This window comes from Pan troglodytes, chromosome 5, assembly GCF_028858775.2.
Source record: "Pan troglodytes isolate AG18354 chromosome 5, NHGRI_mPanTro3-v2.0_pri, whole genome shotgun sequence".
Classification (NCBI taxonomy): Eukaryota; Metazoa; Chordata; class Mammalia; order Primates; family Hominidae; genus Pan; species Pan troglodytes.
In genome coordinates, this window is record NC_072403.2 from 70755462 (window position 1) to 70780897 (window position 25436).

Here is a 25436-nt window from a genome sequence, read left to right on the forward strand (position 1 = left end):
CTTTTTATTTTTCAAATTAAACACTTTCTTAAGTTGTAAAATCAGATGGTACAATTTGTCAACTTTTTCTTGTATTTAATAGATTTATTGGCCATTATATGTTTATACATTTCTATATCTTAAAACACATGTCAAATTTTAAAAAACACTACTTGCATTAGAAGAGGGATTACACTGAATCTATGAATTATCTTAACCATATTTATTCTTCCAGTATGTGATGCGATTACATTTTTCCATTCTTATATATTTAATTTCTCTTCGCAATGTTTTGTATTTTTCTGCATATTTTCCTTTTTAAAAATATTAACCATAAATATTTTATGCTTTTGCAGTTTTTATGAAAAGGCATTTTAGAAAGTTTAATTTATAATCTCAACCTAAGTCTTATGCTATGATGGAGGAAGACTTTTGGTATCTTAGTAAAAAAGGGTGTATTTTGCATGTAAGTGGAATATAAATAATCATTGCTAGATAGCAAAGTGTAGTAAAAAGTAAATGGATAAATAGACAAACAAGAAAATAAATAAATAAATTAATTAATTAAATATTACCTCATTTTTGAATCTGGATGGACTCTGAAATGTTTGCACGATAGAATCTTGCAGAAGTGTTACTTTGCCAATTTTGGCCCATGGATCTTAAGAGACTTGCACTTTCTGATTCTTTCCTCTTAAAATAGTTGCTCCTTACCAGGTTCTCAACTTAACCATTAATGACACTTTTATCAGATAATTTTTAGTTGTATGAGACTTCGTTACTCATTGTAAGATGTATACAGAATCCCTGACCCCTACCTTGTATTTGTGAGGCTACACCAAAAAATGGGTTGTGAAAACAACAAAAATTTATTGTTTCACAGTTCTAAAAGCTAGATATCCAAGACTAAGGTCTTGGTAAAGTTGATTCCTTCTGACAACTATGAGAGAGAATCTCTTCCATGTTCCTCCCATGTTTTCCAGTGCTTTGTTGATAATGTCTGTCATTCGATGGCTTGTAGAAGCATCACCCCAATCACTGCTTTCATCTTCATATGGAGGTCTCCCTGTGTGTCTGTGCCTAAATTTTCCTTTTTGATGAGGACATCAGTCATATTAGATTAGAAACCTATCCTACTCAAGTATGACTTCTCCTTAACTAATTACATATATTTGAGATGACTTTATTTACAAATAACATTACATTGTGATATGACCTCACTGAGGGTTAGAACTTTAAAATGTGAATTTTTGGAGGAAAAATTTAGCACATAGTATACTCACTTGATGCCTCTATTATTCCTCCAGTCCTGACAACCATAAATGTCTCTAGGCTTTGCCAAATGTCTCCTGGAAAGGCAAAGTCATTTCTAGCTTAGAACCAACGTTCTAAAAAAATTTGATTACCCCCAGGTTGCCATGTTGTAAGGAAGCCTAAGCTAGTCATACAGAAAACTACATGGACAGAAGAGTGTTTGACCAATCCCAGCTGATCAAGCAGGATGATAAGTGGTCATTTTTAGATATTATGTACCACAGCTCAATCTCTGGCCACAATAACTAAGATGCTCAATAAGGAAATTAAACTCTTTTCTACCTATAAATATCTTATCACATTGGAATTCACTTAAAATCTAGAATAGCATTATTTAGATTAAGTCCGGATGTAGATTGCAGAATTGTAGATGAGGCTACTTTACTACAGTTTCTCTGTTTTCACTTTTGGGTACAGTTTTTCTTGATTCAGAGACTTACAAATTTAAGACGAGTTATCTGCTCATCCATATTCTCAATATGAAAAGTTAAGCAGAGACAGAAATACTACAATAGATAAACATTCTTAAAAAAGGAGAGAAGAAGAAAGGTATATAGCAGAGATCAGTCCATAGTACTTCTGTGACCCTTCCTCTGCAAGCCATAAGTCGTGGCTCATGTTGCAGGTGAATAATTTTCTTAGCCAGCTTCCTGCCACACACACAGATGTCTCAGAATTATCTTCTCTCTACCATGAGGTAAGAGTTAAGATACGTCCTCACGATTTAAAAATATATTTATCTACCTGAGGGGTCTACATTCCTGCCTTAGATGATTCTTAACAAAGGGTTTAAAAACCATGCACCCTTGATCTTGACCTGAACCCTACTTTTACTGGTAATGTCCTGGATTCAATAATGGCTCTGAGTTTATTTTGAAAACTTTTTACCCGCTGGAAGTCTGAAAATAAGAATCTTATTTATTTTCCAACACAGTACTCCTGTGTTAAAAATATTTTTTCTAAATTTTGGTTAAAAACAGTCCCATTGTCAACTCATCTCTTATTTCCTGTTTTATCATAGGCCAGTAAATGAAGCTATTTGGTAACTTCCACATTTTGTCCTGAAATCTTAGCCTAGTTAATAAGGTCATGCTGTATATTTTCTATCTTTCACATTGGCACAGGCAACAGTGATCCCAGTATTTGGTCAATATATAACACAGTTTCCATTTCTCCAGCTCCAGTACAAATTTCCTCACTGATCTTACAGACATCATTAAAATTTTCTGTTTTTGCAACCTCTTTCCAAAATAGTCTCAATTGCACAAAACTGTTTTATTTATGGTAGCATCTCACTTCTAGGTACTAATTTCTGTTTCAATTGTCTCTATCTGTAACAAACAACTGACTTAGAGACTTAACAAATAAAAACCTATTATTATTTCTCGTGAATCTGCATATTGTATGCATGGTTCTGCTGCCCCACATTTTGTTGACTGGAGTTACTGATCAACTGACCCCTTCAGTATTATGATAATCATTTTTACTTCTGGTCTGGTATCTATTTGTTCTAATATGAATATAGATCATCACATTTTTATGCCTTTTTTTGAACAGTATATCTGTCTTTCTTGCAACTTATCTATGTCTTTATATTTACCTGCATTTCTTGTAGATTGAATAAAGCTGGGCCTTTATTTTTTTATCCAGATGAATAATCTATACCTCGGTTGGATTTTTGTCTAGTTCATTGAATTATTTTGATCATTGAATTTACGTTTACCATTTGCTTTTTGTAATTTGGCCTATTGTTTTTTGTTGTAATTTTCTTGCTTTCATTTCTGTTTTATTTTGGTTAAATATTTTTATTATTTCATTGATATAGCCATCCCTTTTTAAATTTTTTTTTACTTGTTGCTCTTTGGAATGCCTTTTGCATAATCCATTTAAATTTGCACTACTACACATATAAGAATTTTATACCAGTATGGTTCAATTTATCCCATTTGCTATACTATTGTCATATTTGTTATGCTTATTATTTATAAATCCACCATTCAGCATTATAACATTTGTCTTAAACAGTTGCATGTGTTTTAAAAAATAAAAATTTTGTATATTCTAGTGTATGTGCCTACATATTTTTCATTTTCAAAGACTTCATGTCTTTCTGTAAGTTTCCACTTGGTGCTATTTCCCTTTATGCTGAAGAAATTCTTTAAGATTTTATTTAGCTTAATATGTATTTTATTAAAATTATTATATCTATGTTTATGAGATACTTTAAAACTATACATTTGGCTAACATTTTAATTTATTTCTGTTGAGAAGCACTGGCCTCGGTTATGTCTATGTAAATGTGAATGTGTATTAAATTTCCTGAGGGTCATGTGAAAATTCAATTTCTGATTCTATAGGACCGGGATGGCCTGAAAATCTGGATATCTTTTGATTTTATTCTACATTTTAAAATTACTGTGATTTTTTGTTAAATCATAACTGTATACATCATGGGGTACAATGTGATGTTTTGATATATGTATACAAAGTTCAATGATTAAATTGAGCTAATTAATATATCTATTACTTCATTTATCATTTTTTATGGGGAGAAATTTGAAAGTTACTCTTATTTTGAAATATACACATGTAGTAAGTGTTTAAAGCAAATTTTATAAGGGTGAATTGTGATGCTTATAAATAACATAACTAAGTGTAATAAATATGACAATAGTACAGCAAATGAAGTAAATGGGACTATACTGGTATACTATTTTTATATCAGTGTGTAATAGTACAAATGAACTCTAAATGGATTATGTTAATGGTAATCTAAAGTACTTTATTATTCACTGTAGTTACACTGCTATGTAATAGATTTCAAATCTTATGCCTCTTTTTGAAGCTTCGTACCCTTTTATCAACAATTCCTAATTCCCTCCTGCGCCCCTCCTCCAGTCTCTGGTAAGCATTATTTTGCTCTCTGCTACTATGGGTTTAACGTTTTTAGATTTCATATGTAAGTGAGATTATTTGGTACTTTTCTTTCAGTGTCTGGATTATTTTATTTAACATAATGTTCTCTCTATAGGTTAATCAATGTTGTCACAAAAGTTCTTTTTCAATAATATTTCACTTATGCATTATATATATAACATTTTATTTATCCATTCTTCCATTGACAGACACTTAGGTTGATTCCATCTCCTGACTATTGTGAATAATGCTGCAATGATGTGGGCATGCAAATATCCCTTCAACATACAGATTTCACATCCTTTGCATACATACCCAGAAATGGAATTATTTGATCATATGCTAGTTATATTTTTTAGTTTTTTGAGGAATCTCCATACCATTTTTCATGATGGTTTTACTAATTTACATTCTCACAATGTGTAAGTTCCCTTTTTCCTGCATCCTCAACAAAACTTATTTTTCACCTTTTGATAATAATAAAAGCCATGCTAAGAGGAGTAAAGTGATATTTTGTTGTGGTTTTTATAATATTTGTATTTCCCTCATGCTTAGTGATGCTGAGCATTTTTAAATGTATCTGTTTGCCATTTTTATGTCTGCTTTTGAGAAACGTCTGTTCAGATCCTTTGCCTATTTTTCAACCAGGTTGTGTGTTTTTTGTTATAGAGTTGTTTTTGTTCCTTATATATTTTGGATATTAATTCCTTATCATATGTATGGTTTGAAAATAATGTTTTCTTTTCTGTGGGTTGTCCTCATTTTGTTTGCTTTGCCATGCAGAAGCTTTTTACCTTGATTTCATCCCATTTGTCTAATTTTGCCTTTGTTGCCTGTGCTTTTGGAGTCATATACAAAATATCCTTGCCCAATCCAATTTTGTGGAGATTTTCCCCTATATTTTCTTCTAGTAATTTTACTATAGTGAAAATATTCTGAGGATGAAGTCTCTCTAGTAATAATTATATTCTTGACATCGTGCTGATATGTTGCATTGTCTCTGGATTCTGTTTTCTTCCTTTAAGCAATGATGTTATTTATTATAGAATGATGTTATCACATCTGAACTCAAATGCCATATCCCACCTCAGTGTGTTTGGAAGCAGCCACAACCACTCAGCTCCTCATACTTTCAGTGGTTGCTTTCACTGGGGAAAATTGAGATTCCCTACGTGTGTGTCATTCAGGTATTAACAAAGGATTTGTGCAATTTGTATTTTGGTACCCTTCCTTATGTGGTGTCCTTTCTTGAATTCCCCAGTCCCTTCACTTTTCTGCCATTCTAGGAGCCTCAAATTGTCCTGTGACTCTTCTACACTTAAAATTGCAGCTTTCTCCTATTGTTTTCACTGCCCATACATATCAGACTGAAGGTAGCCCTCAGGTGAAAAGCAATAGAAATACACATTTTACTCAGCAGAGCTTCTTTCTTTAAAAGCTTGACTCCTCTTTAATTTCTGCCTGCTTCTGGTAACCCTTTAGTGCCTTAAAACAGTTGTTTTCATGATCTGTTTAGAGTTCACAATTGTCATCTGAAGAATGGTTTGTCTATATGCTATTCCACCATTGCCAGAAGCCTCCAGGATTACTGTTTGCCTTTTTTTGTGTGTGCTCTCCTAAGTCCACAATATCTTAGATTTCTGAACACTCTGATCTTTGACAAAATACAATTTTCATAGTGCAATGTTTTCTAAATCATTTATTTCCATTTAACTCTGCGCTTCTCACTTGAATCAACCTCCCACTGTGATAGTTTTCCAAAACCTTGCCATTGTATCCTGCTATAGTCTGAATGCTTGTAACACTCCACAGCCCCAAATTTTTATGTTGAAATCTGATTTCCAATGTGAAAGTTTTGGAGATGGAGTCTTTGGGGCATGATGACATTCTGAGAGGGAAAACCTCTTGAATAATTTCTGAGGTGTATAAGAAATTCGAGTCCTTATGAAAGAGACTACAGTCCTTACAGAAGAGATCCTTCATCCCTTCTGCCATGTCAGGTTACAGTGAGAAGATAACCACATATGAGGAAGTGAGATGGTACCAGACACCAAAACTGTTTGTGCCTTGATGCTCGACTTTGCAGCCTCCAGAACCATGACAAATATGTTTGTTGTTTATAAGCCACTTAGTCTATGGAATTTAAGATATGGACTCTGAAATATTTGCTAAGAGGTTTAATTGTCCTAGAGGGTTTGGCTCAAGAACAGCTGTAGAATGGCTAGGGATGTAGCTGGTAGATGTACATGTGTTTAGAATTTAACAATTAGGGTTAAACAGCTAGGGATGTAGTTGGTAGATTTGTTAGAGCACTGCAAACAAACTCACTCTTTTGTTATTAACAACCTTTCTTACATTATTTTTGAATATACTTTTACCTTATTGCTTCATTAAAACCTGTTTCATTATGATTGCATCATATTCCTTTTGTCCCTCTTAAGCAACAGTTTTTTTCTATATCAATAAAACTTCAGACTCAAGAGGTGGGATTACATTCCCCTGGTTATTCATTGACACAAAGAACCTATTAATTTCTCTTTATTTCCTCAATTCTGGACTACTCCAACTTTTTAATTCTATGCAACTCCTCTTAGGCTACAGAGCACCAATAGAGAAAAATCACACAAGTTTGAAGACTGATGTCAAGAAATGTGTGAACTGGACTTCAATAGTGCCTAAATTTTTATAATGGAAGACTCTTTCAGGGAAAAGAGACAGAACCTCAGTAGAATCAACATTGGTACAGTGATAAATTTATTAGCTCAAGTAGCAAATCGTGAGAGTAGAAGTGCATTCGGCTCAGGTACATTAGGGACTATAACTTTGCCATATCTGTCTTTTTATAGCTTTCCTTATTATTATTATGATTCTATCCTTCTATGAACTTTTTTCTTCCAACTTGAGGACTTCCTTTTGCCAGTAATTGTAAATTCATGTTTCATATGGTCAATGTCAAATAAAGTCTGAGCAACATTTTCCCAAATTCTTCATTCAAGATTCCAAGAATAATTTTTGATGTGGTTGAGGGTAGATACTAACTCTAGTCAAACTAGCAACTCCTAAAGAAAAATGTGGTTAGGAAAATCATTTTCAAGTGAAATAGACACTATCACCAGCATACAGGAAAATGTATATTCATTTAAATGTGAAAAGTTTTATACTCTCTGATATGGTTTGGCTATGTGTTCCCACCCAAAACTCATGTTGAATTCTCAAAGTTGGGGAGGAAACTGGTGGAAGGTGTTTGTATTATGGGGGCAGATGCCCCATAAATGGCTTGCGTCACCCCTTTGTGATAAGTGAGCTCTCGTTTTGAGTTCATGGGAGATCTGGTCATTTAAAAGTGTGTGGCACCTTCGCCCCTGCCCCACTCTCTCTATCCTCTTGCCATGCAATGTGAAGTTGTGCTTGCTTCCCCTTCACCTTCTGCTGTGATTCTAAGTTTTCTGAGGCCTCTGCAGCCATCCCTCCTGTACAGCCTGTGGAACTATGAGTCAATTAAACCTCTTTTTTTTTTTTTTATAAACTACCCAGTCTCAGGTAATTCTTTATAGCATTTTGAGAATAGACTAATATACTTTCCTTGAATTATAAATTGTTATTTTTCTAGTCACTCACAGAATATAACCATACCTCCAAATTCCAGAGAACATGGATTTCATCAAATAACTCCCTCAAATTTCTACCAGTAAAACCTCTAGTCTTACCTATATCTCCATCCATACTTTGTATTTGGTTACTTTATTACCAAAGAACGACAGATTCATCACTGTTGATCTTGACAAAGTCCAATTTATTAATTTTTCCATTTCTGGATCCTGTTTTTTGTTTCAAATCTAAGAATTCTTTGAATAGCTCTAAGTCCCAAATATTTTCTCTTATGTTTTGTTCTAAAAGATTTATGATTATATGTTTCACATTTAAATCTATGACCATTTATATTTAAGATGACATTTAATGTTATCACCAGATTTGTAGATTACCATCATACCACATTCCACTGCCCTCTCTGTTAATTATCTTCTCTACCTCCTGAAGATGTAGTTTCTACTTCTGGTCTAACATCTTCCTATGCACACATTAGGATTACTAAGTGTGATTGGATCCTAGCAGGCAAGAGATGATGCAATTGAACTCAGAAATGTGTGGGGAATTTAATAAGGGACTACTTACAAAGTGCGGCAGAGCATGTGAAAACCACCAGAAATAGAATGAGGTCTTTTCTGCCACCCAGGAGCTGAGTGGAGGTAGCTGAGTGGATGGTGCTAGAACCTAAGGCAGAGGAGCTGTGTGGAGACCACTGCCTTAGGGAAGATAACCTGATCAGTGGAGGGGCACAGCCAGCTTGAGGCAAAACACAGAGGGAAATGAGGTGATAAATGTATTTGCATCTGTCTCTTCCTTTCCTCTCATTTCATATTGGGGCTCCCATTTGCCAAACTCAAAAGAAAGCATGGAAAATACAGGTCATGTAGTGTAGCTTCTTGGACACTGAGTAGATCTGAAAGGGTTAATGGAAGATAGCCATAGTCTCTTAAGCCCCATAACATTTTGATAAACAAATCTTGCTTTTGTCTCACGTTCCCCCTATTTAGCCTCGTTTCTCCTTACCACTTTTCTACCAAATATTTTCAAGAAGGAATCTAGTTTTACTATTGCCACTTTTTCATTTCATCTGTACAGTCCCAAATATATCATCATCAATGACTAAACTCCACTGAAACTCTTCTTGTGAAGGTTACCAAGGCCACTTTAGTAATAGTTTTCTGGACCATTTTCACACCAAATCACACTGGACTGTCCAATCCTATTTAGGACTTTCTTACTACTTCTTCCTAATTGGAACTCTCCCATCTTTTGTGTTCATCTTTGGCTTCTCATTGTGTGTTCCTTTCCCGATCCAGCCTTTATATTTTAGTATTTCTTAGTAACCAATCCTATGAAAAAACTTGACCATTCCATATATACTTCTTTTTGACTGGTGATTTATAAAACGATAGTCCTTCCAGAACTTTCTCCTATGCTTCAGATGCACATACTAGGATTATTTAAAGGAAACCTTGATTTTAATAATTTACAATCTGACAGATTCAGTATGCTTGAAGCTCTCCTGATCTCCCTCTTCATTAAATGTGCTTCTTCCACTCCTGTTGCCCTAAAGCAACAATCCATTTATCCGACCTAGGAAACTGAACATCATTTTCTTTTTTTCTTACTTTACACATCTGAACACCACAACATTCTAACCTATTTTGTCTGTAACCTAAATATCTCCTGAAATTATCCAATTACCTAACTCAAGCCGTGTTTCCATACCTCTACAATAGACCACAGCTTGATTTCTGCAAGCAGTTAATTTTTTCTTTCCAGTGTGCCATAAGTAGATTTTAGGTGCCTTGTCACAAAAAGAAAAGTAACCACATGAGATGATAGATGTGTTAATCTGCTTCGCTATAGTAACCATTTTACTATCTATATGTATCCCATAAATCATGTTGTAAATCTCAAATACACAAAAGAAAATTAATTCAAAAGAAGAAAAAAATCAAATTCTACTTTATAATTTAGAATAATCTCCCCAAATTTATGTTTAATTTTCCCCAGATTAATGACTTTGCATTGCCCCTAATATTCCTTGGGTGACAGTTCTGGTTTGAATTCTGTTGAAAACTCCAGCTTCATGTTCTCAGAGTAATTTTAGCTAAACTGAATGTCTTTGAGGTCTTTGAATTCCCACAGTTTCTGTTGCCTCTGCTCCCTATTTTATTTAAATTTATTCCAGGAACATGTATAATACGAGGATATGCATGGCAGTTTAGCACTTATCAATATATACTTCTTTCAATTTAAAGGGAAAAGACCATTTTTCACATGCTGGGAAATAGGTAGTTGACACATTTGAATAGATTTGAACAACCTGAAAAGCATATATAGTGAAAAAGTTTAAAAGTTGAGGACAGAATGCTGAATAATATCACAGTTTAAGGGTGAGTATTGTGCTGGAAATGAAGAAAGGTACCCATTTAGAAAACAATAGCGTTGTTATTACTTTCCAATTTTTCAAAGCTTTCAGACCACTATGAATTCAATGCAAACAACCCTTCTCTGTGATTTTTAACTTAATTATAATTTTGTCTCATTGTTAGAGTGTCAGGAGTACATTTTCTCCTTTTGACAATGCAAATAAAAATGATTAGTATAAAACGTACGGTATAGTTAAACATTTCTCTAAGTTTACCAGACCTGTCATCCTATTGTTGCACATAATAGGTAACTCAGCTGGGATGGGCCGTACATTAACTTGTTGATAAAACCATATGTTTATACTTATGGTCAATTACAGTACTTTTTCACTTGATATGCTAACTTTACAGAAAATATAGTCAAATATAATTACCCACCCAAATGGAGCAGTCAATAGGTTACAAAGGAAGAAGGAATAATAGGTCTGGTCCATTAACATGAAATAAAATTAAAATAGTAGAATTAAATACATGTTTGGCCAAGATATTAAAGAGCTTTGAATCTAAAATAAAAATAAGAGAAAGGAATAAAAGAAGCAAAAAAAATATTTTGTTTTAAATGGTAGATAGAAATATTCACATCTTTCACTCAGGTTCCCTATATGCTTGCTGCCAAAATAACCTTAGCATGTTAGCACTTACAACGAGCTAAAGGTAAGGATTTCATCACCAGGAAGAAGAACACAATACTGCTAATAAAAACCAATATTTGCTCCATATTTACTGTTTAATTGCTAGACAGAACAAATGAAAGACAAAATTAACTTCAACTATTTAACGAATCGTTTATTTTTTTCTATTGGATTAATAACTTATTATGGACTCAGTATTTTACAGTTCATTCAATTTATTTGACCACTCCTCCAAAATAATACTCATATTGTCATTTCATTAAAGAAATTTAATTGACTTTTGGTTAATATTCTAAATTGATCTGGACTTTATTAAAGTCAAGACTTTAATACATTTCCAGAACATTAGAGATGGTTGTTTGGGTAGCCCAGCCAAAATATTTTATACTCCAAGAATCTTTAGTATAGCTGTAGATTGAGTAGACTGGAGCATTTAATTACAGCATCTGTAAATCCCCATTGTAGCTTGACACAAGAATGACTGAATATGGCCTGTGAAGGCTGAAAAACTAATTGCTCCATTATCTGCACTCCAGTCTTTTTCACTTCACAAGCACTTAAAAATATATACTTAAATCTGCTTTCTAATTACAAGTTCCCATAACAGAGTGTCCCTATCCAGAAAACAGCATTATTACTCTGGCTTTCAACACACTTAAGCATTTTTATTTTGCTGAGTTTTGTTCTTCTTTGTTTACTTTCTTTTGTAAACATGTTTAATGGCTAATTACCATTTCAGCTTTTTATATTAATTACTACACATTTAGAGACATGTGTCTTTAAATCTCTAGCAGATGAGACATTTGCTCAAACATTATTTTCATTTTACTTGTCTATACGTAGCTTTATCAGAATGACATTCTTATTAAGTACTTACTTTCTTGAGAATCAAGCAATAATTTATGACAAAGCCTTATCTTTTTTGCATTAGCTACTGAAAACTTTTCTATTTTAGAACAAAAGAGTAACAACTTATTTCTCAGCATCAATATATGACAGAAATATAAGGACGATTGTTTTAACAGTGATATATGCAACATTATTTTCCCCCAGAACTCCTTCATTTAATGAAATTCAATACGTACAGGTTTCATTTTATGAATTATAAAGTCATCAACAATTTAGTTTGATGCCAGTAAATTCACATTTAAAAATCTGAATTGCGCATTATACTTTATTTTTAAATTGACAAATTAAAAATGTATATATGTAGCATTCAATGTGATGTTTTGATACATGTATACATTATGGAATGGCGAAATCAAGTTAATGAACACATGTATTACCTCACACACATTTTGAGGTGGTGAGAACACAAAATCTAATCTGTAAGTAATTTTTAAGTATATAATACATTGTTTTAAACTATAGTCATCATGTTGTACAGGGCATCTTGAATTAAATAAATTCTCCTAACTGAAATTTTGTATCCTTTTACCAATACCTCCTCTTGGATGAACCTGGAGGACATCATGTTAAGCCAGGCACAAAGAGACAAATACCGCATGATCCCACTTATGTGTGGAATCTAAAAAAAGATAAAGTCATAGAATCAGAGAGTTGAATCATACCTTTCTGTAGGTACTAGCATTAACTTCATATAGATTACAGTATCACTGATATATTAATAGGCAATATTAATAGTAATAGGCAATTTGAGTATTGTGGTCTTTTCTACCCACTAAGAAAGCAGCCCTATTCCTGAAATGCACTTTACTTCTTTAAATACTTCATTGGTAAGTAAGACACTGCCTCAATTTTGTCAGGAACAACATTTACATGGTAGGCAGTTATCTTCTCTTTACTTCCATTATATTTCATGGACATTAGTTTTAGAATTTAAAACTGCGGATTGGGTAAGGGTTGCCTTATTGGTTAGCACTGATTATAATATATTTTAAGGAAATAGTTATAACTATGTGAAAAAATAGCATTTTTCACATACCCAACCCCATTTAGTTCTGGGGGAAAGATGAGTAAGTGTGCTTAATCCCAGGTGTGTGTGTTTTTATGTGTGTGTGCATTTATGTATGTGCTTAATAATTACTTTTCTTATGTAGAAAGAAAATTTATACTTTGAGGCAGTATTTAATCTCATTTACTTTACACTCAAAACATAAAATCCCCTACTTAATACATTTTGTATATCAAGACAAATTTATACACAATTCATTTTTGGAAGTGCTGGGCATAGAGGGCTTTTAATAAAGAGTGCCTCAGAAAGCCATCATTGGCCATGACAATAGACACGTTAATGACAACAGTGCTTATTAGGAATGACTTCCTCATATCTTTTTGTTTTAATTAAAATAGAAAATTGTGGTATCCGAACATGGAAAATATGTATGCAGTCTGGATCCTGCTTTGCTACATGAAAAGCATGAGGTTTTGTTCAGGTATATTATAATAATTATATCAGGGAAAGTGAAAACTCATTTTTACATATTAAAATTTTTGTTCATTTCTGAAGAAAAATTAAGTCCACAGTAACAGAAAACAAAATAATACCCTTTCCTTCAAAAAGAAATACGTATTTGAAATTTATTTGCTAAGTTCAGTTTCTAAGACTAGAATTTGAAAGGGAGCCAGATTAAATCAAAGCCAACCACTTACGCCAGTGGATGAACACTTCATGGAAAAAGAATTGTATTAAGGGATTTATTTTCCACATTTATTTGTTTTTTAAAAAATGAAGAAAAAATATTCTACAGATATCAAAAAATATACAGCATTAATAACATTTTGTATGAAAGCTATGCTATTTTTGGAGGATCTGTAATTTTAGTACTAGAAACTAACATGCATAAAAACACTGCATTATTCAGCTCTGCAGAAGTAATTAAACCAAGATTTTTCTAATTGTTTTCTATTGTTCCCATAAATGGACTATATAATCACAATTCCCTTTTCGGACAAATACCTTTTTCCAGTATGTGCTTTAAAAAGTTATAACTGGTAATAAAACGTAACTTCTATAAATGGCAAAATGTTTGAACTAGGGTAAATTCTCAGAAAAACACTCAAATTCTCAGAAAAACACTCAAGGTGCCATATCTTACAATTTCATGTATTTGCTAAACAGTCACTGTATATATTCTTTACATTTTCAAACAAATTCATAAATGCATAAACTCATAAAGTTATGTATTATTATTACGCTACAAATTTTACTCAAAATGAAACAGTTATGAATCTAACCTAGTACAATGGGGTAAGAGTCATCTACTTCTTATATAAAAAAGATAGACATCATTTTATCAAAATATATGTTCATGCAAATAAGCATCTAATAGACAAAACTTGGACTATATCAACAGAAAGCCACAATTAGCTCAAAAAATAGGTTATAGGTTATAGTTTGATCATTTTCTACACCAGGGGCCAGCAAATGTTTTCTATAGAGGACCAGATAGTAAATAATTTAGGATTTGCAAGCAAAGAGAACATATACTCTGTACTTGCGTCTGAAGCAGCCATCCACCATACATAAATGAATGAGTATAGTCGTGTTTTTGAGAGGCACAAAACAGGTAAAGGCCTGGATATTCTCCCACAGGACATATTTTGCTAACCTGTATCTATTGAATTCCAAACAAGTAAAGTTATCAAATTAGTGAATCAACTAAAAATTTACCAACTTAATCTTGTGATTTTAATGTGTCATTCTGGAGTTACATTGTTTATGTGTACTATTTTTCTTTCTTTGGGAAAAAGACTGTGAAATCACTAACAGGCTCAGAGCGAATTTAATCAGAAAAGAAAGAGTTTCTAAGTTTTACAAATAGAAATTATTTGTGCTTTTTGCATAGAAACTGAATTCATAAATGGATTATATATACACTGTTTCAAAAATTGTATTTATTCATAACAATAAAAAATTCAATTCTAGTGAGGTATTCAAGGAAAGTCTTTCCTATGAGCATTCAAAGGTTAATTCTTAACAATGCTGGTTGCTGTAAAGAACAAAGTACCTTAACCTTAGTGGTGTAGCACAATAACAACTCATAAATTAATTCGTTTATCTCTCAGTATAATAGGGGTATTCCTGGTCCGTGAACATCTTTTCATATAAGAATTAGGGACCTATACTCTTCCATCTTCTGGCTTTTCTCTAGTTTTTCAGGCAACTCCAAGAAGAATGTAGAAGAAATGAAAAAGTTAAAAACTGTGAGATATTTTTATGAACCACATTGCAAGATAAAAACTACTATTGATTTTCTGTTGGTCAGAATTCATTCACGTGGTCTCATCTGTATACAAGATAATTAAGCCTGTGCCTAGTAGCAAGAGAAAAAGATAAACACGTAGCCATCTTCTGATATACCAGACATGTTTCCAGCTGAAAGATGTATAAGAATATAAACTGAATTAGAATGTATTTATGTCTAGGATAGGGTGTCTACAGTATAAATTTATGTGATGTGATTACCAGAAAAATATTATACATTATGAGGTACGTGCATTTTAAAATAATTTAACCTCGTTTTTGCTTTTTTGTTTTATGTATGTACAGTTCCATTGAACGTGTTAATGTAGCATATAAAGCTAAGGCACTACCATTAACTGAAGAATCCTTTTCATTATAATTCATAGATTAAAATATTTAGTATTTAGTATATGAAGGTTAAAATATTTATGATTACCTAACATTTCTATTCATGCTTTGCAAATTCTGTTTTGTTTTAATGGAAAATATTTTGGTTTGGTTTTGGTTTTAGGTTTTCTTTTGTTACTGTTTTTTATTTGTTTATTGTATAGATGGGGTCTCACTTTGTCACTCAGGCTGGGCTGCAGTGGCACAATAATAATTCACAGAAGCCTCAACCTTATGGGGTCAAGCAATCCTCCTGCTTCAGCCTCCTGAGTAGCTAGGACCACAAGCATGCCACCACAACTGGCTCATTTTTCCTTTCTATTTTTTAGAGACAGGGATTTGCTATGTTGGCCAGGCTGGTCTAGAACTTCTGGCTTCAAGCAATCCTTTTGCCTCAACCTCTCAATGTGCAGGGGCTACAGGTGTGAGCCACTATGTCCAGCCTAATGTAAAATATTTTGAATCAGAAATTATTTGCAATTGTTTATTTGTAAATTAAACTTTTATTTTAGAGTAGTTGTAGATTTACAGAATAGTTGCAAGGATAGTACAGAGAGGTCCTGTATACTCCGTAACAAGTTTCCCCTGTATTAATATCCTATGCTACTATGGTACATTTGTCACAACAAATGAACCAATATTGATGTTATTAACTAATGTCTGTACTTTATTTGTATTTCCTTAGTTTTAAGCTAATGTCTTTTTTTCTGTTCCAATATCTCTTCCAAGATACCGTATTACTTTTAGAAGTAATATTTCCTTAGGCTTCTCTTGGCTTTGAAAGTTTCTCAGACTTTTCTGGCTTTTGATGACCTTAACAGATTTGAGAAATTCTAGTCAAGTATTTTTTAGAATGTCTGTCGATTGGGATTTGTCTGATAATTTTTTGATGACTAGACTCAGAAAATGTACTTTTGAAAGGAAGATGAGAGACAAAAAGTGCCATTCTCATCATTTCATATCAAAAGTTTAGGTTATTAACACGGCTGTGTATGTTGATGTTAACCTTGATCCTGTAGCTCAGGTAGCAATTGTCAGACTTCTCCACTGTAAAGCTGCTCTTCCCTCCATGACCCCCCTTTTACATGCCATGCTCTTTGAAACCAGTCACTATCTGCTGTCCAAATTTAAGGGATGGGGAGTTTTGTTCCACTTCATTAAGTTCAAAGTACCTACATAAATTATTTGGGATTATTGTACAAAAAGATGTGTCTATTACTTCTCATTTATTCATTCAGTCATACATTTCCATTAGTATGGACTCTTACATATTTATATTTTGGGTACCAGCCAATATTCCTTTATTTTGGTGCTCAAATCATTCTAGCTTTGATCACTGGGAGCTCCTTCCATTGGCTCACTTTGACTTAATCTCATAGTTTTGTGTTTAAGTACTTCCACATTTTCTGGTATTACAATATTATTCATGCTATATTCCATGCTTTAGTCCTAAAATTAGCTAGATCTCTAAGGAGATTTGATTTTTTAAATTGAAGAATGTATGAAAATCCAAAATCTGGGCACTAGAAAAACAGCTATTTTTTAAATGAAGTCTACCAGCCTGGGCAACACGGTGAAACCCTGTCTCTACAAAAATACAAAAACTACCCTGATATGCTGGCATGTACCTGTAGTCCTATCTACTCAGGGGACTAAGGGGAGGATCACTTAAGCCCAGGACGCAGAGGCTGCAGTGAGCTACGATAGCACCACTGCACCCCAACCTTGCTGACAGAGTGAGATCCTCTCTCAAAAAATAAAAAATGAAGTCTAATATTTTTACTGAGATTACTTAGGCCATTCCCTCTGTATCTTTAAAGATGTATAATTAAATAAGTATGAATTGATATCCCACCTACCCAAGCATGATAAAATAGTGTCTATTATATAAATATTACATGTATGTTAGAACATTGTTGGAAATTATAATTAAACAATTATTATTAATTTTTGGCAGACATTGTGGTATTTAAATAACATTTCTCATTTAAATTACATTCAACTAAATGAGCTAGATATATTCTTATTGTCATTTAACAGTGAGAAAGTTATAACTTAATGTGTTTAAATGGATGTAAAATATTTGAAGTGGGGCATACGATCTTACATTTTTCATAAGTAATTATAAGATACTTTTTTAAGGTAAATAGGTATAACATTAAAAAAATCTAAATTAATTTTATTTAGTTGAACAGTTTCAAATTTCTTAGCTTAGAAAGAGATACTAAAGTTCAAGGAAGTACTCAATGAATTAGTATCTATATACTAGTTGCAATAATATATTAACATATTTATAAGGCAAAGCAAGGATTTGTTTAGTTTATGGAGATAAAATACAATTCCTGAACTGAAGTTGAAGAATTACCATCAAAGTTGAACACTGAAAAATTAAACAGATGATTAGTTTAGAAAGAAAAAGAGAAAACTTGACAATTTCATAAGAAATTAAATAATACAGAAGAATATTTCAAATATAACATGCTAGGCTTGTAATATAGTCCTTCCTTACTTTTTTATTGTATCTTTTGGTTTCATTGGTGACCTTTCAAATAGAAAAATAAGTAAGTCAACTATTTTAGTGTGTATGTAAACAAAACTAATTTCACTCTAGTTTCTGCCTAAGGAATAATTGGTTGGTCACTTTAGAAGCTGACTTTAAGAAAATGAAGGACTAATAATGTTGTTGGAAGACTGAAATGAGTTCAGACAAGAGACAGAAGTGCTTTTTAAAGTTCATTATGTTTGCTTTTCCTTATCCCTTGGTGTTCATTACCTTTAAATGGAGGCACACACTGGCAGAAGTAATTACCAGGTTGGTCAATGCAGGTGGCTCCATTTTTGCAGGGATGTGAAGCACACTCATCTATATCAATTTCACATTGCGTACCTTTGGAAAATAGTAAAAAAAAAATGTTAAGTGTTAACAAGACGGGCATGTATCAAGCTGTAATTCTTAAATTTGCACAAGCCTTTAATCCACTTAGGATGACATCTGAAACCAAATTTATTAGATAAGAATGCCACATATATTACTACCAGAACCCATTTATTTCACCTTCCTACAAACTGTAGTAACTTCTCTTAGAATTACTAAAAGGACACTAATCTCTTCTGAGTTTGTAGGCGTGCAAAGTCTCTTTAGATGTGAACTAATTTATCTTTTACTAGAGAGTCTAGAGATGGTGCAGATATTTCAGGTTACTGAAATGCAGATCAAATGTTAGGTGAAAGGAAATAAAAAAGGAACGAAAAGAAAATATTGGTGAATCAATAACATCCTGATGTATGTCCCTGAGGGCTGAATGTTATTTGTTTGTTTGTTTGTTTGTTTTGGAGAGGGAATCTCGCTCTGTCTCCCAGGCTGTAGTGCAGTGGTGCGATCTCGGATCACTGCAACCTCTGCCTCCCGGGTTCAAGAAATTATCCAGTCTCAGCCTCCTGAGTAGCTGGAATTACAGGCACACACCACCATGCCAGGCTAATTTTTGTATTTTTAGTAGAGACAGGGCTTCACCATATTGGTCAGGCTGGTCTCGAAATCCTGACTTCAGGAGATCCACCCACTTTGGCCTCCCAAAGCACAGGAATTACAGACATGGGCCACTGAGCCTGACCCTAAATGTTCTTTATAAGGCACAGTTATTGAGTGCTATTTACTAATAAAGCCATGGGTAATGGGTAGATGCATTTCAATCTACTCATGATCTTTGTAGATATAACATTATGGTGCCAGGGTGATGAATTACTTTTTTTTTTCTAGTAATTTTACAACGTAAGCCTATATGGAAAGAAAAGAAATAAATGTCCATTAACTATATAGTCTTAGCATTTTCTTTAAACTGTTGTCCAGTTCATATTTTCATTCATCCTCCACCTAGAACTTGTGTTGCTAAAGCTGACTTTTCTTATCATACCAATTAGATTGCTTGTTAATTTCCCAACAGTAGAAAATCATAGCCTCAACTGACACTGAATTGATTTTTATCACTTATGACAGCTAATTTTCTTACCAATTTATAACAATAATAGAAAATTGACATTGACACAATGCAAATTATTAGCAAATTATTTGAATGAAAACGTTCCTTCTTTTTTTAAAAAAAATTCTGTAAAATAATAACATGAATTTAGAAAGAAGAAAACCTACATCAAATTAATCTAATAGGAATCAACGTACTGGACTAAATAGAAAATATCACTATTATCACTGACAAAATGAAATATTTAGTGAATACCTGACACTAGAACATCAGGGTAAGCTGAGAAAAAAAGTGAATATTAAAAAGAATTATGTGAGTGAATGAAAACTTTTTAAACCTTAAGTATATTAGTTTTTTTTAATGAGATAATTTAATTTTGTGGAAATTGAGAACCCTATTGTCAAAGCAAAAGTTTAACCAGAAAAAAAGTTAAACAATCAAGAAAGATTTTATTGAAGGCTATTGCAATGAAGGAGAGAAGCCAAAAATCAGTCTGAGCTTGACTCCATTGTAACAATGGGTGAGAGTTTTTAAGAGCTGGGGTGAGAGAGCTCACAGGTCATATGCATTTGCTATTTAGCCTTAACAAAAAGAAAATTAGATTTGTTTTTCAATCTTCAAGTTAGGAGGTAGTATTACAACTTGGATCAAGGTGCATACCAAAGTTAGTCTCCTACCCTCCTACAGAGACTGGGAGATACAGATGCTATCTTCCTTACACTTCAAAGGGATGGCTCCCAGGTCCTTGAGAAAGATAGTCTTGGGTTCCTAAATGAACGAGAGGCTTTTAAAGATATTTATACCCCAAAGAGGCAAAGAAAGAATTTATAATTATTGGGTTCTGAAGTAAATTCTCTAAGAAAATGAAGGGGAGGGACTTCTGTGGTTAGATCATTTAGATCCTGTAAAGAGGTAACAAGAGAAGCACCTCAGGAAGAAACCTGTTTAAGTTTAGTCACACTGAGGGAAACCTGTTTGTCTTGTGACAAATACACTTTGTGGAGATTCCTACAGTCCTCAAGTTCCCAAAGACTGGAAGGAGGAAAGAAATAATGAAATATTAATTTATAATATTAACATGATACTCTTCTAAATTTCTGGTGAAGTTGGAGAAACATGGGTCACATTCCTGCACACAGGGGAATCAATCACCCTGTCCCTCTCTAGGTTACTATTCTTAAATATGTCTCTGTGTCTTCTGATCCCAGCTTCCCCTTATCAACCTGAATGTCACACTGCCATGAGCTTGTATTTCTAAAAGACAAATGTGATGAAATAGCTAACAATTTCAGCCTTCAATTTCTTTCCACCCCTCATCCGTATTTCCCAAACTAATCTATTAGAGCAATCCTAACTAATGAGGATAAAGAATTTATGATCTTAGACATCAGGAGGGTTTGACAAGACACCTACAAGGAAGGCTTTTTTTTTTTTTTCAAATTTGACACTTTAAATTCATTCAAATCTTGGATTTTGCATCATATTTTATCCTCATTAATATATAACACATTCTATAACACAATACATATACACCCATAGGGAAACTTGACAGTCCAAGATGATTCTACAATCACTGTTGTGACTTTCATGAAGCTTTAAATTCATCCCCTAAAGTACAGTGCTCTAGCAAGAGAAATACAAATTTAGAGGATGATGTAAAAAACTCACAGCATAGTCTACAGGAGCATCATGGTCTGTACCTGGCCTTCCTTCTTGGTCTTCTCTCTCTTATCCTTCCCTGTTTCTTGTTCACCCTCTTACCCAAGTAACCACAATGAATTTTTAAATGCCTGTGATTTTGCCTGGGAATACCTGGTTTCCTTTTAAAACCTGGATCATCTCAGGTATCCTCTGCCTATTCTTTCCGGGTACAGGTTAGCACAACACTTTTCTAGTGTTTACACCTTCTTCTGCGGTCAGTTGCATATATAAATACATATATATATACACACAAACATATATATGTAATTTCTTTAAAATGTATGCTTATGAAAATATCTTCTAGTATCCATGGCTCTTAGAATAGCTACTGTCTGATATTAGTGCTCAAAAACCATTTGTTAAATGAATGAAAAATTAACAGACTAAATGCAGAAAAATGCCAATGATACTGTATCTGTAAAGGACAGGTAATCATTTTCAATCCTGTTTAGGACAAATCATTAACAAAATAATAAAATTCCAAATGATGTAATAAATATCATAAAGATTGCCAGAAACAGATTTTGCGACTGACTTTTCAATTTCAGAGTGTGTTCCACATGATTTGGCAACAATAGGCCACATTTAAGGTGTACATGTATATAATTTTAGAGCTTTTATTGCCAAAATGTAGATTGAATTTAAATGAGATTTCAATTTGATTCAGTGAGCTGTAGTAAAATTTCCACTTATTTGACAAATAAATTAATAAGCATAAGTAGTTTGAACACATTCAATAAAATAGCATTCATGTATCCTTTTCAAAAGTTTCTGGGCAGACAAATTAAACAATCAAGCATTCTACGTCTCATTATTTTAAAATAGACTTTAATTTTTAAATAGTTTTAGGTTCACAGCAATATTAAGCAGAGGGTACAAAGATTTCCCATATACTCACTCCACACATGCGTAATCTCTCCCATTATCGACATCCCCCACCAGACTGGAGACATTTGTGACAACTGATGAACGTACATTGACTATCAGACACTTCATTTTAAAATAAATTTCATGTGTTAATTTCTAAATAATCATATTTTTTCTTCCTCGTGTATTTCTAGGTCTATGTTTCAATTCCACCTAACACACACACATACACACACACACATACACATTTAAATTAGTTTTCCTTTTAATTGTTTAACTGAATTTTAATCTGTTACTTAATGATATTTACTTCCATCATATTCCTCAATTGCTTGCACCATCTGGGCTAAATCACACTGTGATCGTTTTCTCCTCATAGGAACCATCATGTAGGAATCATCCATTGACCAAAAAGCAATCCAAATAATTAGAGTTCTGTTTCATGCATAGTATCTCAAACATTCTATGCTTTCTTTACTCTGGGTTTTCTGTGTCTTCTTACTCTTTATTTTTTTGTGGTTTGTCCAAAATCCTGAATTTGCTTCCTGTTTTCTCCTGTCCATTGGATGTCACCTTTATTTTGGTTTATTCATTCTTTCATTTGAAATTATATTTTTCTACCTATTCATGTAATTGAAACCATCAACTGATTTACAGAAACCTCAACCGTATCATGCCCTCTACATGACAGACTCCCAAATCAAAATTTCTCCAGTCCCAGGAACTCCTGGCTTCAATGCCTAATTAAATATTAGTTGACAACACCACTTGGATATATTCTAGGCATCTCAAATTCAACATGGGCAAACAAAACTCTCTAAGCAGCTCTACCTTCCTTATTAACCGTGATAAATAACAAAACCCAAGAGTTATTCTTTATTGTTCCTCACCCTCCCTGAATTATTAGTAAATCTTTGCAACTTTATGTCTGAAAATGTCCCAAACCTGTCTATTTATCTCCATCTCTATTACCAATATCTAGTCTAAGTATCCCCATCCCCAATGAGAACAAGAGTTGTTTTAACTGTTTTTCTGCTTTCACTCTTATTCTAATGCAGTGCACAACACATCCAGAGTAATTTTTTTAAGTGTAATATAATTAGGAAATACAAATCCAGTAAGAAAGTTAATGGCAGTACTCCAAACTCCTTACCTTATATGATAAGGCCCTGAAAACCTTTGAGTTTAGAACACATAGTAATCCTTTCTTGCTCACTTATTTTCCAGCCACACTGAACTTCTTTAGATTATTTTACCAAACCCATTTTTACCTGAGGGTCTTGCTCTAACAACTTCTATCACTGGAAAGTCTTCTCTGGAGGATAACTCATTCTTATCCAGTTTTGGTGTAAATGGAAACTGCTTAAAGAGGATTATCTTTACTATCCAGTAACTCCTCTCACATCACCGTCTTTTACTTTGCTTTATAAAACTTATTACACACATAGACATGCATGTATATGGGTATGAGTTTGTGTATTTCTTATTTTTGCTTGGTTTTCCTCCCACTTGAAAATTAGCGCACAATAGCAAGTATCTTCTTTTCCATCCTTAGCCGTTGGAAAATAGTTGACAAAATAGTTCACAGCGCAAAGTTGGGCCACATTAAGTATTTTAAATGAATTAATGTATTCTTGGAAGTCAGAGTCCATTATTAGTATATGAAAATTACATAGAAATGCAACTGTTTATATAAAACAAAGAAAAAATAGAATTATAAGAACTTAATTTACATATTTTACAATTTTCTGAAATTATATGTAAATGTCTTTCAATCTTAAATATTTATGAATATCATTATTAAATCTGGTTATTATTAATGTAGAGGTGGAAGCTATTGCTTATCCTACTGAACTTGTTTGATCACCATCAAATTCCTTTTTACATATATTTTGGTTTGTGGAATGTATTATAAACTACATGTATTCTAAACAAAAGTCTTACTTTAACATAAAAATCTCACTGTATAGCACGTTATATGAGATTTCTTCTTCAGTAGAAAAGAAAAAGGCACTAAGTACTATTACTGTGGGAGAACTAGAGCATAGAGTATGGTCAGAAAAATGGGGGGAAATGTCCCATAATTTCAAATCAAGTCAGAGCAGTAGCTCTTTCACTTACAACCCAGGTCAGGATAACGGCCAAAAGGTGTCTGATCCAAGGAGTTTGGGAGAAAGTCAATACTTTCACCAATGATGTAATTAAATGAGATAGAAATCTAAAGTTAAAGGAAATGTCTTTTCTCTTCCATGCTTAGTTTTCATTCAGAGTAACTTTGCCTTAAAACTCTTGACCTTCTGTTATTCAAATTTTTTTCTTCCCAAAAATGGCACAAAGAGTTATCTAAATGGTGACAAATAGCCATTGGCCCAAAGTTGTTAGTTTACAGTACAGCTAAACTTTCAAAGTTGGCAGAAGAGTAAATCACTGTCTCTTTATTTTTTGTGGATTGTCCTAAGTCCTGAATTTGCTATATATCATATAATATATGATATATCATATATACCATATACTATGTGATATATACTATATCATATATCATATATACTATATACCATATATCATATATACTATATACTGTATACGATATGATATATAGTATATATAATATATAATATAGTATAATATATGTACTATATACTAATATATTCTGCTATATACTAATATACTCTGCTATATACTATATATATACTATAAAAGTTATATACTATATAGCTATATACTAACAGCTATATACTAATACCAGTACTTTGTTGGATGGAAGAATATGATTTATATTATGGTTCAAACTCAGGCAGAGAAAAAGAATGCTATTTCTTGGTTCAAACACTCACAGACCCAATAGGTCTAAGTGTGGTCTGTGTTTCTGTAATACCAGAAGTGGACTTTCCCTCTATTCCCTCCTCAGGTAGAATCTAGAACCGTTATAGATCTCTGGAGATCAATTGGAAAAATTGTATATGCAAACCTTGGACTGAAAGCTGGGAAGTGAGTACCTAAGATCTTAGTTAAAGGAGCTGAATAGTCAGGATGGCCCTGGAAGGTGAGTCTCACAGAAAGGCTGATCCTTAATTTTAATGTTCACCTCTAGAGCTCACTGCAAACCCAGACACTAGGCATGGAAGTGGCAGGCTGACTTGAGATCTGATTCTTTGTGTGAGTAAGCCACCAGGAAACCCCTAGGCCTCTTTCTTTGTGACTAAGAATCTAGGTGTGCTGAGCCTTCAGGTGTCTAATAACATGATGGGGAACATGAGTTTACACAGCAGGTGTCAATTAATAGGCATGTATTAAAATTTGGGGTGACATAATAAAATCATCACAGGACCTGTCTTATAAATTGAAAATTTTCTCACAACTGTGATACAGTTTGTTGACTAGAAATACTTACTTCCCAGATGGTAATCTGCTAATGGCTTTAGGCCAACTA

At 33.1% G+C, this 25436-nt stretch overlaps 1 protein-coding gene across 1 annotated transcript in view; it reads right to left on the reverse strand.

The window, feature by feature from the left end:
* Positions 1–25436, reverse strand: part of LOC100609532 (protein eyes shut homolog) — a 2075858-nt gene that overhangs the window by 1326927 nt on the left and 723495 nt on the right. Inside the window, exon 15 of the mRNA XM_063813139.1 lies at positions 18232–18345. Coding sequence (XP_063669209.1) covers positions 18232–18345 — 114 coding nt within the window. The remainder of the gene's footprint in view (positions 1–18231; positions 18346–25436) is intronic.